At 38.0% G+C, this 14,531-nt stretch overlaps 1 protein-coding gene across 6 annotated transcripts in view; it reads left to right on the top strand.

The window, feature by feature from the left end:
* CHL1 (cell adhesion molecule L1 like) overlaps positions 1-14,531 on the top strand; it is a 229,783-nt gene that overhangs the window by 171,504 nt on the left and 43,748 nt on the right. For all 6 annotated transcript variants that reach the window (XM_081319702.1, XM_081319701.1, XM_081319704.1 and 3 more), the window contains 4 exons: positions 4,695-4,826; positions 6,383-6,529; positions 7,702-7,813; positions 13,916-14,067. In XM_081319702.1, the coding sequence (XP_081175828.1) occupies positions 4,695-4,826; positions 6,383-6,529; positions 7,702-7,813; positions 13,916-14,067 (543 nt within the window). The remainder of the gene's footprint in view (positions 1-4,694; positions 4,827-6,382; positions 6,530-7,701; positions 7,814-13,915; positions 14,068-14,531) is intronic.

Below are 14,531 nucleotides of genomic sequence, written 5' to 3'. Positions count from 1 at the left end.
CAATTATTTCCAAAATCAATTTGAACTGTCAGTTCAGCCTCTCTCACTATCATGTGGAAAATTTGAAAAGCTAAAATAGTCCAGGGACAGATAGACATGCCTGTTATATCGTTTACTGTTGTTCTAAAATATTTCTTCTATTAAAATAGACAACTTTGTATCCCATACCTTTCCTGGGCTTTGTGAAGTGATAGAAGACAAATTTAATGTGGATTGTTTAGTGCGTATGCCAATAAGACCATAGATTTAGTACAAGGTGGACTTTGAATTGCTTCTTGAAATATATTTTATTTAAGCCATTTTTAAATGGTTATAAAGAAACAACCAATATTAAACTATTCCAAAGCACAAATATGCTGGTAAGCTTCGTGAGATAATAATTAGCTCAATATAAAAAAGAGAATTCTCTGTCATACTATTTATAGTATGACGTACTATCCTACTATGCTATCTACATGTTATCTAGGACAGGGGTGTCAAACTGCCAGCCCGTGGGCCGGATGTGTCATACCGAAACTGCGCCCACCCCATTGCCGGCAAAAGAAAAAAAAAGTCATTATACTTTGTGACATGTTATGTGACGTTGTGAGTTTGACACCCCTGATCTAGGCATTCTGAAAGTAGAGATGCCAACTCATAACATTCTAATTCTAGACCTGCAGGAGATCTTTGATTTAAAAAGTGTTCCAGAAAATAGGTCTTTAACAAATTATTTATGCAAGAGAACTGAAACTCACCTTAGATTACTTACTTTACTGATGGCAATATTCTTCTGGTATTTCTAATCATCCATCCTAAAAATTATATTTGCTCTTCTACTAAAGAAACCTGCTGGGTTTGCATGTTCTTTGTAGATAAGGTCTTCTATTCTGTTGCTTTTTGGAAATGTCTCTAATTCCATGAAATTTTCTCTAAAACTTTGCCACCCAAAATGATAGTGGAATTGGACAGCCTATAAATTTAATAAATAGACAGCTATACTGGATTATTCTTTTGCTTTATCTCAGTCAGCTAGATGCTTAGACTGGATTTGGTATCTTTATCAATCTACTGAGTTCTTCCTAAGGACCTGGGATAGGCAGATGTTGTTGTCTGTGGGTGTTAAAGGTACCACAACAGAAAGTAAACCGTTCCAAGTAAAGTTGCCTTTTGCAGTTGACAGATGGTGATTTTGTCAAGATTGTTCAATGGTGTTCAAGTGAAGCTCCAGGAGTTTTGGGATTGTACCTAAGCCACCTATTATTGTAGGTGCTACCTTAACTTTGCTTTCTTTTGCCATAGTCATTCTACTTCTATTTGCCGGTCTTTGTATTTTGTGATTTCCACCCCCCCCCCCAGTCCTTTCTGTTCTGTTCTGCTGCCTCCAGGTTCTGCTACATCTACTATCTGGACTTTTTTTTGTATAGTCTGGGTCTCTGCTTGAATGCTAATTATTATTATGTGTGGGTAATCTACAGCTAGATTTATAGTATAAGACTGGTGGAAACTTAGTAATTCAAGAACCAAAAAATTATTAAGGTAGTGTCTAAGTAGGATGGTGAAATTTACTGGAATGTTAATTCAAAAATCTCCTGTATTGTGTGGATATTGAAAATAGGTATCATTCCCTGGCAAACTATAGTAATCAGTTCACCACAAGGGACTAACCACAAAAGTAATCCAAATCGAATCTAAGCATTGGTGCCAGCAGTACAGAAGGAATCAGACTAGAAATATAGTCAGCATTTAATCAGGCATCAAAATGATTAGGCAGATCAAACAATCTGGAGCAACAAAGACACAATGTTGTAATCATATACAACAATTTGCCAAGTAAGCTGTGTTTCTGTTTTCAGTCTGGATGGCAAAACTCCAACCAAGATATATGAGTGTATGATTGACTCACATCTGACACTCATGATTCTCAAGACTGTCGGCTTTATTGTCTTGCACTTCTGCCTTATTTGGCTAACTGGGCTTCCACACAATAGTACCACTATTCTTATAAGGCTTATAATTAGGGTTTAGACTCCACTGATAGGGGGGGAGTTTTCCTACATCAGAGCTTGGTGGCAGGTGGGATGTGTTTTCAGTGGGCTTTCAGGTGTGGTTCAAGTTCATCTATAGAGCCCTACCTGGATTAGGGCAGGCTATTTGCAATATCACCATTTCCTATCATCTCTGCTCACCTTACCAATTGCAGCAGGGAAGATATACTCCAGGCACCTTCCATTATTAAACAGATGACATTTTGTTGCATCCCAAAGTTGTGCCTGCATTGTGGCAGCACCTTCCCTGTGGAATAGTATCTTCTTAAGAGACCTTGGTGGCCCCAAATCTTTTATGTCAGCCATTAAAGATCTAGAATGTTCCTCCAGGCATCTGAGCAGGGTGGCTAGGCAAACTGATGTTGTTCTGCTCTTTTTGGGGGGGTGTCAAGTTGTGTTTGTGTCCTATTGTGGTTGTAGTCAAATTGTTGTATTTAACCCTTGTATACTGTTCAGGGTTACTTTGTATGATAGGCAATCCTTCTTATTTGTTTGTTTGTTTTGTTTGAGTATATTAGTGGTGGGATTCAGACAGACAGAGAGAGAGAGAGAGAGAGAGAGAGAGAGAGAGAGAGAGAGACTAGAAGAGGCTAGACTTTCATGACTAAAGTGGAACTAGAACTCAGTTTCTAATCTGATGCCTTAACCACTAATAAATCACAGAGTAATAGAAAGAATAGGTCTCATGTTAAACTCTTATAGAAAATCCTACTTTTACTAACTAGAAAGGTGGCAATCATAGCTATAACAATAATTGAGATACTGAAATTTTCTTTTTCAGTTCCTGGCTGTGATCTTGACTATACACTTGTAATCTCAAAGGACTGTTGGAAGCTAACTTCTTCTTTTCCTTTTCCAGTATATGTAGAAATCTTTTTGTTGTTGTTAGCTGCGAAGTCGTGTCCGACCCATCGCGACCCCATGGACAACGTTCCTCCAGCCAGGCCTTCCTGTCCTCTGCCATCTTCTGGAGTCCATTTAAGCTCACGCCTACTGCTTCAGTGACTCCATCCAGCCACCTCATTCTCTGTCGTCCCCTTCTTCTCTTGCCCTCAACTTTTCCCAGCATTAGGCTCTTTTCCAGTGAGTCCTTCCTTCTCATTAGGTGGCCAAAGTATTTGAGTTTCACCTTCAGGTTCTGATAGAAATCTTAGAAAACTACAAAAAAACCACATCAATAAATTGTCATGGTGTAATTAGTGAAATTCTGAAGAGAGGATTTTTGAGGGGGAGGATAACGAATAGCCTGAAAAAGGAGGAATAACTTGGTGAACTTGGTCTTTCAAATCTGGTTGTTGTTGTTTTTCAGTTGCATGAGTGCCATCTGCTGGTTAATGGAAGTATAGCCACACACTTTTGTTTTTCCTCTGCTTCTCTTTTACTCTGACAAATTCAGCTATGCTAAGAATTGCTTCTGCAGTTTTTGAAATATTCAGTCTGATAACGTAGTTCTTTTTTAAAAAAAAAATCCCTAAAAATAACATTATCATAATAGTAGACTCTTCCATTTAATTTGTTATATTGTTGTTGATGAAGTAGAATCATTTATTGTCGTTTGTAGTACAGCCAATTCACCAGAGATCTGCATGGAACCTTTTTCTGATCAGGCCTCATAGAAAGCCATGCCAGACTGGATGCAAAATGAGAATGAAGTTGGGGTAATTGGGAGATATTTGACAGGGGAACGAAACTATTAGGAAAGAAAAGTAGATTTTCGTACAATATTGGCTAGAATAGAATAGAATAGAATAGAATAGAATAGAATAGAATAGAATAGAATAGAATAGAATAGAATAGAATAGAATAGAATAGAATAGAATAGAATAAACTTTATTATGGTTTGTGACTTCCTATGCTTTTATTGATTTACTGATTGATTCTTATTCTTGCTTTAGCTCCTTCTCAGTGAAATATTTGTAGCCAAAATTTCTAGCCTCTTTCACATCATCTCATTTGCATATGCTCAGAGCTCAGTTTCTGATTTTTTAAAAAAAATCTCTACAACTCTTTTTCACATTATGTTTTATTTGTTTTATCTAGTTACTAAACATAACATTTATCATTATACCCACTACACATCTAGAGATAATTTAAAAATACCATGAAACTGGGTACATAAAAGCAAATAGTGTGTCAAGCAAACACAATGTGAGACATATTTTTTAATTAAAATGAAAAATTAAGTATACAACTTTTTATAACAATGAAACTCTGATGGTATCAAAGATTCTTTACTACTTGCCTAAAGTAGAAAGAAACTAGATCATTTCTCTTTAGAGTTCTTCAATTGCAATTTTTCTATAAAATAGAGGAACAAACAATCTGGTTCCAAATTATCTAGATATTTATAGGTCAAAATGAACATTTTGAATTGTAGGCAAAAAAACCCCTGAAAGCCAAAAAAAGGTAATATAATCTATAAATTACATTTGTGCAAAAGTCTAGCCCCTGCATTTTTCATTCTTTGTAGTTTCCAATAATCTTATTTATAGTGTAAAAATAGGAGATGATTAAAGTATAATTCATATGCCTAGATTATCTTTCTTCAAGGAAAAGTGCTGTTAGCATGCCATATCAACATTATTGCATCAGGGTTACGAGTGCGCATGTATGTGTTTACGGTAGTTGTCCCAATAGTGACTAAAATGGTAATTACTTTTTCAACAGAGCCACCCACTTGGGTAAGCAAACCAAAAAGCGGAATTTTCAGTGTTGGTGGAAGTTTTGTATTGTTTTGTGAAGCTATTGGCTTTCCTGAGCCAAGTATAAAATGGAAAAAGAACGGCATTCCTCTTGAAGGTAAGCATGGGATATAAACCTACAGTTCAATAGTAGTAAACTGCTATATAAACTGGCCTTTTCCAATATGATGATTCCAGATGCATAAGATTTCAGCTTCCATTATCCCTAATTATTGATCCTATTGACTGGATATGTTTCTTAAAATCCAACACCACCAAATTGGAGAATGCTGGTATGAAAGAAACCCAGTGAAATTGCTTCCATTTAATCAGTTTTATTGGACTAACTTCCCAGTAATAGAGATATTGTGATTGAGTGACTATTTGATAAAGCTGTCTGGATTCCTTTCATTCTCATAGATAATAAGCTGTGCCACTCCAGCCATAACATATATAATATCAACTGATCTGCAGTTGGAAAGCTAATTCCATCTAATCAATGACTGCAGCTATGGCTCCCCATAATTTTTGGCATGGTGGGCATATTTAGATGGATGCTCTGGCATAATAGCCATCAAGGAGATGTCCGTTCAAAAATAGCTTGCACAACCATTTAGAAATATTTTTAATATGCATATTTCCCTAGAAAAAGATAATTAAGACAAGGGATAACAACAAATGTCCTAGAAAACTAGGAAGGATGTCAGGGAACAATCTCACCAGTCATTTGCTTTGAGTATTCACTGCATGATTTCAAAATATCAGATGTATCAATTAACTCCTCCCCAAGTTAATATCTCTGTAAAGGTAAAGGTAAAGGTTCCCTCGCACATGCGTGCTAGTCGTTTCCGACTCTAGGGGCCGGTGCTCATCTCCGTTTCAAAGCCGAAGAGCCAGCGCTTGTCCGAGGACATGTCCGTGGTCATGTGGCCGGCATGACTAGACGCCAAAGGCGCACGGAACGCTGTTACCTTCCCACCGGAGTGGTCCCTATTTTTCTACTTGCATTTTTACGTGCTTTCGAACTGCTAGGTTGGCAGAAGCTGGGACGAGTAACAGGCGCTCACTCTGTTACGCAGCACTCGGGATTCGACCCGCCAAACTGCCGACCTTCCGATCGACAAGCTCAGCGTCCTAACCCACTGAGCCACCGCGTCCCTGTATCTCTGTACTCCCCTATAAACCATGTAAAGAACAATAATACAAAGAAAACACTACTAAGAAAAAAAACCTTCCATATAAAGTGATGAAGTCTCCTTCATCAAGAGACTGAATAGTCATTTTTTTTCAGAGATGCTCTACTACATAAGCAAGGGATGGACTGGATAACCTTAAAGATTAACTTCCAGCTCTCTTGTTACATAATTCTAAGAATCTTCGTTAAGAAGATTATTATATTTAGTATAGGAATTAATCATGCCCTATGGTAGATGCCTGGCTAGCCCAAGGTGAAAAGTGAAATACAATTGAGTCTTATTTATGATGTCATTGTTTGACACTAATAGTTATTTGCATAATTAAATTTGTGTTAATGCAGCACATAACGTAATGTTTAATGAACGGTCACTACACGTTCTTCCCTTTTCTGTATGACTAACATTTGCCAGAGGAAAAGTTAGTGCTAGTGAAGAATTGGAAGTCTCTTATTCAAACCGTTTCTTATCGTATTGGCAGATAATGAAATAAAGTCCAGCAGAGCTGTTTTTTCAACAAGGGAGATCAGCATCACTGACTTGGAACTGACTGACACTGCTGTGTACCAGTGTGAGGCTACCAACAAGCATGGCACTATCCTGGCCACAGCAAACATCAATGTTCTCAGTAAGTTATTCTTATAGGGAATAGCAGGCTCAGGTTTTTTTCACTCTTACCTGCCAGCACAAGGATCAGAAAGGAATTTGGTTTGAGCTACTGCCTCTCACAGGAGAAAATGCTGAGCTACGTGGATCTAATTACAACTGTCTTTGTAAGCAAGAGATGGTATTAATTATTATCAATTAACAAGGTAACTAAGTATCTGGGGGATGGTGTAAGGGTACATTATATTTAGGATGGTAGATCTATCCGTTTTTTAAAATTAGAATGATCCATGCGTCATCATAATGACCCACTGAAAATGTTTAATATCTTTATTTCTGCTCTGAATGGCATTTGTACAAATAATGCTAATCTAGCAGGAAAAGCACCGTTCATACAGCCAAGGGAAATAAATGGCAGACGGAAATAAAAGATATCCTTCTGTGTCAGATTTTAAAAGCTAATTATTGCGGAACCAATTTTTCAACCAAAATGTTTCCACACTTAAAATCTCATAGATCCACTAAAAGATGTATTTCATTTTCTAGCATTTTACAGTGAGAAACCTAGTTGCTAAGAATATCATTTTATGTGCTTAGGAAAAATAGAAAATAGCCCAACAAAACAAAGGGGGGGGGAAGCAACTTTGAGCCAAAAGGATACTGTCACCAAAGGTAACATATCTGTTAAGTTGCTTATAACAATGCTCAACAAACCCTACAATTCATACAGTGTAATTTTGATGGAGTGTGAAACCATCTCTAAATTCATGGTTTGTTTGTTTGTATCCTAATCAATAGCATAAATTGGGGTTAAATACTGTTACAAGGTGCAGGTGCCTTCCAAACTTCTGTTTTGTGGTCAGAGCTTCCCCTTATGATTATGTCCCTGAAACTTGTTAACAAATTACTAAATATAGATGAAAATTGGGGAAATCAAAACAAGTGCATTAAATCCTCAGAAAAGCTTTAGCATATCTTAAACTGCCCACAGTTCAGGAGTGTTCACTTCTGTCTCTTTTCTACTAAAATTCCATTTGCATTGTTTATGATTGTGGAAAAAGTAGATTATTTTTTTTCAGGAGTAAAATAAGTATACCGGTAACTCAAAATCACAAAAAATTGCCCTAGGATTAAGAATATTTCTTTTTTATCACCATTGACTTTTTCTTTCCTAATTTACATATGCTTTGTCAGATATTCCTCCAGAAATATTAACTCCAGATGGTGAAGAATATGTGTCAGTAATGGGTTATTCAGGTCACTTGTACTGTCAGTTTTTTGCAGTACCCACACCAGATATTTCTTGGTAAGCTTTATTTTGTTTACTTGGTAAACTCTTTTGTCATAAATTGTTGTTGACATATTTTAATTAATCTATATTTGATTGCCAGAAAAAAAGAATTTTCCCATTATATAAGCTGCCTTTGTTTTAAATATTTCAAGCGTTAACATGATAGTGTTAAATGAAGCTGTACATTGTTAGTCACAGAAATGATAAGCTCTCAATTTGCTCAGAGGATTTCCTTTGTCAGTAATAAATTAGATGAATTCCAATGTAATTTTGAAAAGATACTATTGTACTCCAATCCTCTTTAAAGTTTCCTATGAATTTCTTCAGATGGCAAAGAAACTTGTCTCAGACTTAGCTTTATCTCTTTGACAGTATATCTGAAGTTAAACTAGACTGCCCTCTGTGATCTATTCTTTATCCATTTCTATGATCAAATAATTCTAAGCACTCATGTTCTGCATCTTTTTTTTTGCTTTATAACACTGGCCAGCATCTCCACATGAGCATTACATAGAGAGCACATTCCAGAAACTGTAAGCAAACAATTGTCAGTTACCAAACTGACCACTGCTTGGTGGAGCAGTGGGCTAATGCCTCCTTAAGTAACACCAGCTGCCTGCAATTAGTGCAGGTTCGCATCCCACCAGGCTCAAGGTTGACTCAGCCTTCCATCCTTCCGAGGTAGGTAAAATGAAGACCCAGATTGTTGGGGGCAATAAGCTGACTTTGTAAAAATGCTGCTTGGGGGGGGGCGAAAGCCCTAATAAGCAGGTATATACATAGAATGAAGGCTATTGCTAAGCACATTGATTTGTGCTTAGATTGTAAGCTGCCCTGAGTCTTCGGAGAAGGGCGGGATATAAATGGGATTAAAAAAAAATCTCTACAATCTGCAAGATGTTTCCTTATTTTTTCCGTAAAGGTAAAGGTTCCCCCGTACATGCGTGCTAGTTGTTTCTGACTCTAGGGGCCGGTGCTCATCTCCGTTTCAAAGCCGAAGAGCCAGCGTTTGTCCGAGGACGACTCTGTGGTAATGTGGCCGGCATGACTAGACGCCAAAGGCACATGGAACACTGTTACCTTCCCACCGTAGTGGTCCCTACACACATAAATACACAATGCACAAACAACTTTACATGATCAAATCAATAATGTCAATTGCGACTTATTTTATAGGAGCCATGGTTGTGTACTGGTTAGAAAGCCATATTGCAGGCTAACTCTGCCCACTGCCAAGAGTTCGATCCTGACCTGCTCAAGATTGACTCAGCCTGCCAAGGTCAGGAAAATGAGGACCCAGATTGTTGGGGGCAATATTGTGACTCTGTAAATCACTTAGAGAGGGCTGTAAAGCACTATGAAGTGGTATTTAAGTCTCAGTCCTATTGCTATTGCTATGATCCATATTTCCTGGATTATAGAGTAATGTTCCCATTGATTTTGTTGGATCCAAATTAGAGCCATCTACCAAATTATTTTTAACACTACAGAATAAAAGTGGAATCATCTGGTTTCCTACTTTCCTATTCTTCCATCTCTATGTACATAACAGGGTTAAAGCTAAAATAATCAAAGGTCACTCTATAGGGTTGTCCATGCTAATTATCCCTAGTATTGGTTTTTGCAGTTTTGGAAAGTTATGTACCTGTTGAAGGATACATATAGAGATAGAGTATTTATATTGTATAGAGAATTAATCTTCATTTTAAATAAGACAAGGGGGTCAGGTTATTCATCAAAGCACCAGTGTGCAGGACAAGAAACTATGGTTGGAAACTGAACAAAAAGAGAAGTGTCAGTAAGTGTGCAGAGGTCTCCTTGAACTAACAAGAAGTTGCACAATGAAGGGTACTGAGAGCAGTAAGAGTCACACAGTAACCACAAGAGACACTGAGTTGTGATAAACAGAAAAATATTTTACTTTGTGGTTGAAAGCACGGTCAGAAATAAACAGTCCAGGTCATACACAATAGTAACAGTCCAAGTAGTAATCCAAATACAAAGTCTTCTTACCGGTCCAGAGGTCAAAAATACAGTTGTTCAGGTTTAACACAGTAGTAAACCAACAATAGCAGTAACAGAGTAACTAACAGTGAACAACATCATGGTTTATATATTTCCAACCCAACTAGATAGGCTATCACCATATGCCTAACATTCTCCCCTTTGGGTAGGATAATATATAACTTCTTATAATCTTAGTCCAATCTTTTCACAACTAGCCTTGTGTTTAACAGCACTTTGGACCTTAGTGAAATGGTCTGCGATATTCATATCGGTTGAACAATATTCTAATTGTATTAGTTTGTCTTTGACACATTGTCTTACATTTAAGTAACGAAGATTTGTATGTTTGGATCTTGTTCTGACAGCAGCGTTGTTTGCCATTTTTATCACAGCTTGATTGTCCTCATATACAATAAATGGATCCTTTACAGTTAAGCCCATGTCCAACAATAATTGTTTGTACACCAATAATTCCGTACATAACACTGATAAACATGAAAATTAGGCTTCCATAGTAGACAGGCTTATGTGCTTCTGTCTGATGGATTTCCATCCAATTATAGAATCACCCAACATTATAGTCAACCCTGAAGTTGATTTACGAGTGCTTGTATCAGAGGCAAAAACTTGCATCTGCATAGGCTGTGAGAATAAACTCACAATTTGGCTCTAAATATAACGAGTAGTGAGTAGACTGCTTCAAATATCTCAATACCCGTTTAGCCGCTTGCCAGTGTGTCACAATTGGTTCATTATTGTACCTTGCTAATTGGTTGACACTATAAGAAATGTCTGGTCTAGTCCAATTACTCAGATACATAAGACTACCTATCAAGGATTGGTATATAGTTTTATCAAAAACAGGACTTTCAACATTAGTGTTGAAGCAACCTAGAATTAAGGAGAAATTTCCTGACAGTGAGGACAATTAACGATTGGAACAGCTTGCCTCCAGAAATTGTGAGCACTCCATCACTGGAGATTTTTAAGAAGAGGCTAGACAGTCACTTGTCCAAAATGGTATAGGTTCTCCTGCTTAACTGGGAGGCTGGACTAGAAGACCTCCAAGGTCCCTTCCAGCCCTATTCTATTCTACATCTATATCTGTACTATTTTTTTGTAATATGTAATCTAAAATAGGTTTTTATGTCCATTTATTGTTTTTATTTTTTAAACTATTTAAAAGTTTTCTTATGTTTTTTTCATACTTTTTAACATTTTATGTAATTTTATTTTTGCATTTTTATGATTTTTTTTTAAAAAATGTTCCTCTCCCTTCTTATGTTGTGTACCAGTTACACCCATTCTTGTACCAGGAGGTCTGATTCCTGATCACACATGCCATGGTCATTTCTTGGTTGGATTACTACAACATGCTCTACAGGAGGCTGCCCTTGAAAACTATTTGGAAATTACAACTGGTCCAGAATGCAGTGGCATGGACCATTTGGAGCATCCCACAGTTTGCCCCTGTTACATCACTGCATTGGTTTCCAGTTTCTTTCCAGGTGCAATTCAAGGTGCTGGTAAAGGAATTTTACATCTTTAAAAGCCCTAAATGGCACTGAGCTGAAACCCAGAGATGCTTTTTCAAAAGGCAACTGGACTTTCTTTGTTTTTCCTTGAAGATGTTTCACTTCTCATCCAAGAAGCTTTTTCAAGAGAACTGAGGAAACCTGTTGGATGAGAAGCAAAAGCTCTTCAAGGAAAAACAAAGGAAGTGTCAATGCTGTGACAAACCAAGTTGAAGACATTTTCATTTTGTCTTCATTGCCACATATTCAGTTAGAAGAAGAAGGGAGGGGGGTAATTCTCAGTTAGCCAAAACAATTTACATGTATGGGAACCAAGATCATTGCTGATAATATTTTGGCGGGCTGGAGCAGTTGGGAGGAGTGCCCGTGTTTTCTAACAATTGGTGAATGTGATTTATGACAGCAGTTTGGGGGGTGGAATGTAACTTGCAACTTTGTAACCTAGGGAAGGAGAATTTAGTCTTGGGTTCACCTTTGTATGTGCCGTTATGTTGTAGCCAAATAAAAATGTTCTTTAAGGAAGAAATTCTTGCCATGAAGTTATTTTACATCAGGGGTGTCAAACTGCCAGCCCGCGGGTCAGATGCATCATCCGGCAGCCACGCCCACCCCATTTCCGGCAATGGCAAAACTGTCCCAATATGCTGCACGATGTCACGTGACATCGCGAGTTTGACATGTCTGTTTTACATGGTCTCCTCTATCGGAACTATGACAGGAAGTCCAATTGCCTTTTGAAAAAGCACCTTTGGGACAATCATGACCAGGATGATCACGAATCTCCAAAAACACTTCAAGAATTTGCAGAATTACCTATCCATTAGGGATAGGGGTCACAGAATGGACAAGTTGTAAGTCCTTCCTTTAAAAATTATCATCTGTCAGAACCTAGATAGGTTCTGTGCCTTTTCCATATCTTCCCTACCTACTTTCTGAGATCCAGTAAGCCTCTATCATATAAGCCTTCCCCAAAACTTTAAAGGTCTGATTTTTCCCACTAGAGATGGAATAGTGAGAGGGTGGAGCCCAGCAAAGCTCTACAGTTTGTTTAGATATATGGAGATATATTGTATTTGGGGCAGTGGGAAGTTGCATGCTGGTGTTTCTCTGTCTCTGTCTCTCTCTCTCTCTCTCTCTCTCTCTCTCTCTCTCTCTCTCTCTCTCTCTCTCTCTCTCTCTCTCTCTCTCTCTCTCTCTCTCTCTCTCTCTCTCTCTGTGATTACTGTTTATTTATTGTTTGGTATTAGCCACCCACAGTTATGCCATGTAAGATGGACGACTATATAAATCTTTTAAAATAAATAAATCTCTCCACCTTTCTTTTCTCAGCACCACAAAAACTTGTGGAGGTCAAAGGGAAGGGAGGTAGAATTCCTCCATTTGGCCCAAAACCAATTTCTTGTCTCCAGTCCTTGAGTCTCCCTTTGTCATTTGTTGTACAGCTTATCCATAAATTTAAACTAAAATATGCTTTCTATAAGAAGACTAATAGAACAACCTTTATATGCAATGGCTTAAGGGAGGTTAAGAAAAAGCAGAGTTAACTCTGCACGTGGGATGGAGTTCTGTGCATAGACTGATCTTTGGGGCCTTTGGTGTTCTCTGAACCTGGTGATTTTCTTGCAGACTTTGCATTACCAAGCTAGGTAGTCATCATTTCACTGATGATGTTAACTAGTTTGGCAGTGAAATGTCTGCAACAAAGCCACCAAGCTCAGAGAAGCCACCAAGGACCCCAAATTTTAACTCTGAGCTGGCCAATATTCTCTTCTATCAAACTGATCTGTGGGTGCAGATCACGACTGTTGAGATTTTCACTGGTCATGATAATAGGCCCTTACAATGAGGGTGAGCTGAATCTACTTTGGATCTATCAGATTCAAAGACTCTTCAGTTTTTGGGAGTATCAGGATTACCTCCTCTATTGAAGTTTGGGGGGAAAAACATCATTAATTTTATTTCATTCTGAGACCAAAGGAAAGATAGCAATGTGACATGTAAAGAAAAGCCATTCCTCATTTCTTCTACCTGGATTTCCCTCCATCTCTTTAGAATTGCACAAAGTTTAGGTCTATGAAGGAAGACCTTAATTCTATGCAATATCCTTGATTTACTTTCCCCCCCCTCAGCTGTCAAATTAAAACTAGTTTGCTATTACTTCTGTCTAGTCCAGGGGTAGGCAACCTCGGCTCTTTTATGACTCATGGACTTCAACTCCCAGAATGAGCTGACTCAGGAATTCTGGGAGTTGAAGTCCATGAGTCATAAAAGAGCTGAGGTTGCCTTCCCCTGGTCTAGTCACTAAAAAACAGGATTGAAAATAACTTTTTTATAAAATGTTTTTAAAACATACCGCAGAACACTTTTCATCTTGGAAATTGGTCTTACTGCTTCTAGGTTGGTGTCATTGAATTATTTCTCAATACTATGCCTGCTTTTTTATAGGCTGTGTTTCTGACATGGCTCGTTCCAGGATTTTTCCCCTCCCAGATGATTTATTGTTAAAGGAAAGTTTAAAAATTATATTTATCGATAAGTAATAAATGCATACATCTGATTGCTAATTCCTTCCTAGGACTAAAGATGACAGCATGAAACTTCTTGAGGTGGATCAAAATGGCACCTTGGAGATTAGAGAAACAAGGAAGGAAGATGCTGGATTTTATACCTGCCTAGTGAAAAACTCTGTTGGGAAACGTGCTATCACTGCTACTCTCACTGTCAGAGGTGATGTAAATGTGAACATAAACAATAGTTGAAGATTCAGTTAATTTTATTGCATGCAATAAAACGTTTAGCCTTGACTGTAAGGGCAGAATAAGAATTGTTGTTTGCCATTTACACATCTCTCTAAGCTGGCTTGTTTTCGTGCAGATGTTTCCTTACCCAAACTAGGTAACATCATCAGAGTGCGAACAGTGATGATGTTTGGGTAATGAAACATCTGCAAGAAAACAAGCAAGTTCAGGGAACACCAAGGACCCCTCATTTTAACCCTCAGTTAAGGGTAAAGGTAAAGGTTCCCTGCACATGCGTGCTAGTCGTTTCCAACTCTAGGGGCCGTTGCTCATCTCCGTTTCAAAGCCAAAGAGCCAGCGCTTGTCCGAGGATGTCTCCGTGGTCATGTGGCCGGCATGACTAGACGCCAAAGGCGCACGGAACGCTGTTACCTTCCCACCGTAGTGGTCCCT

This window comes from Vipera berus (assembly GCF_964194415.1).
Source record: "Vipera berus genome assembly, chromosome: 2".
NCBI lineage: Eukaryota > Metazoa > Chordata > Lepidosauria > Squamata > Viperidae > Vipera > Vipera berus.
Note: the sequence above shows the minus strand (reverse complement) of the source record. Positions and strands in the feature narration are given on the sequence as shown.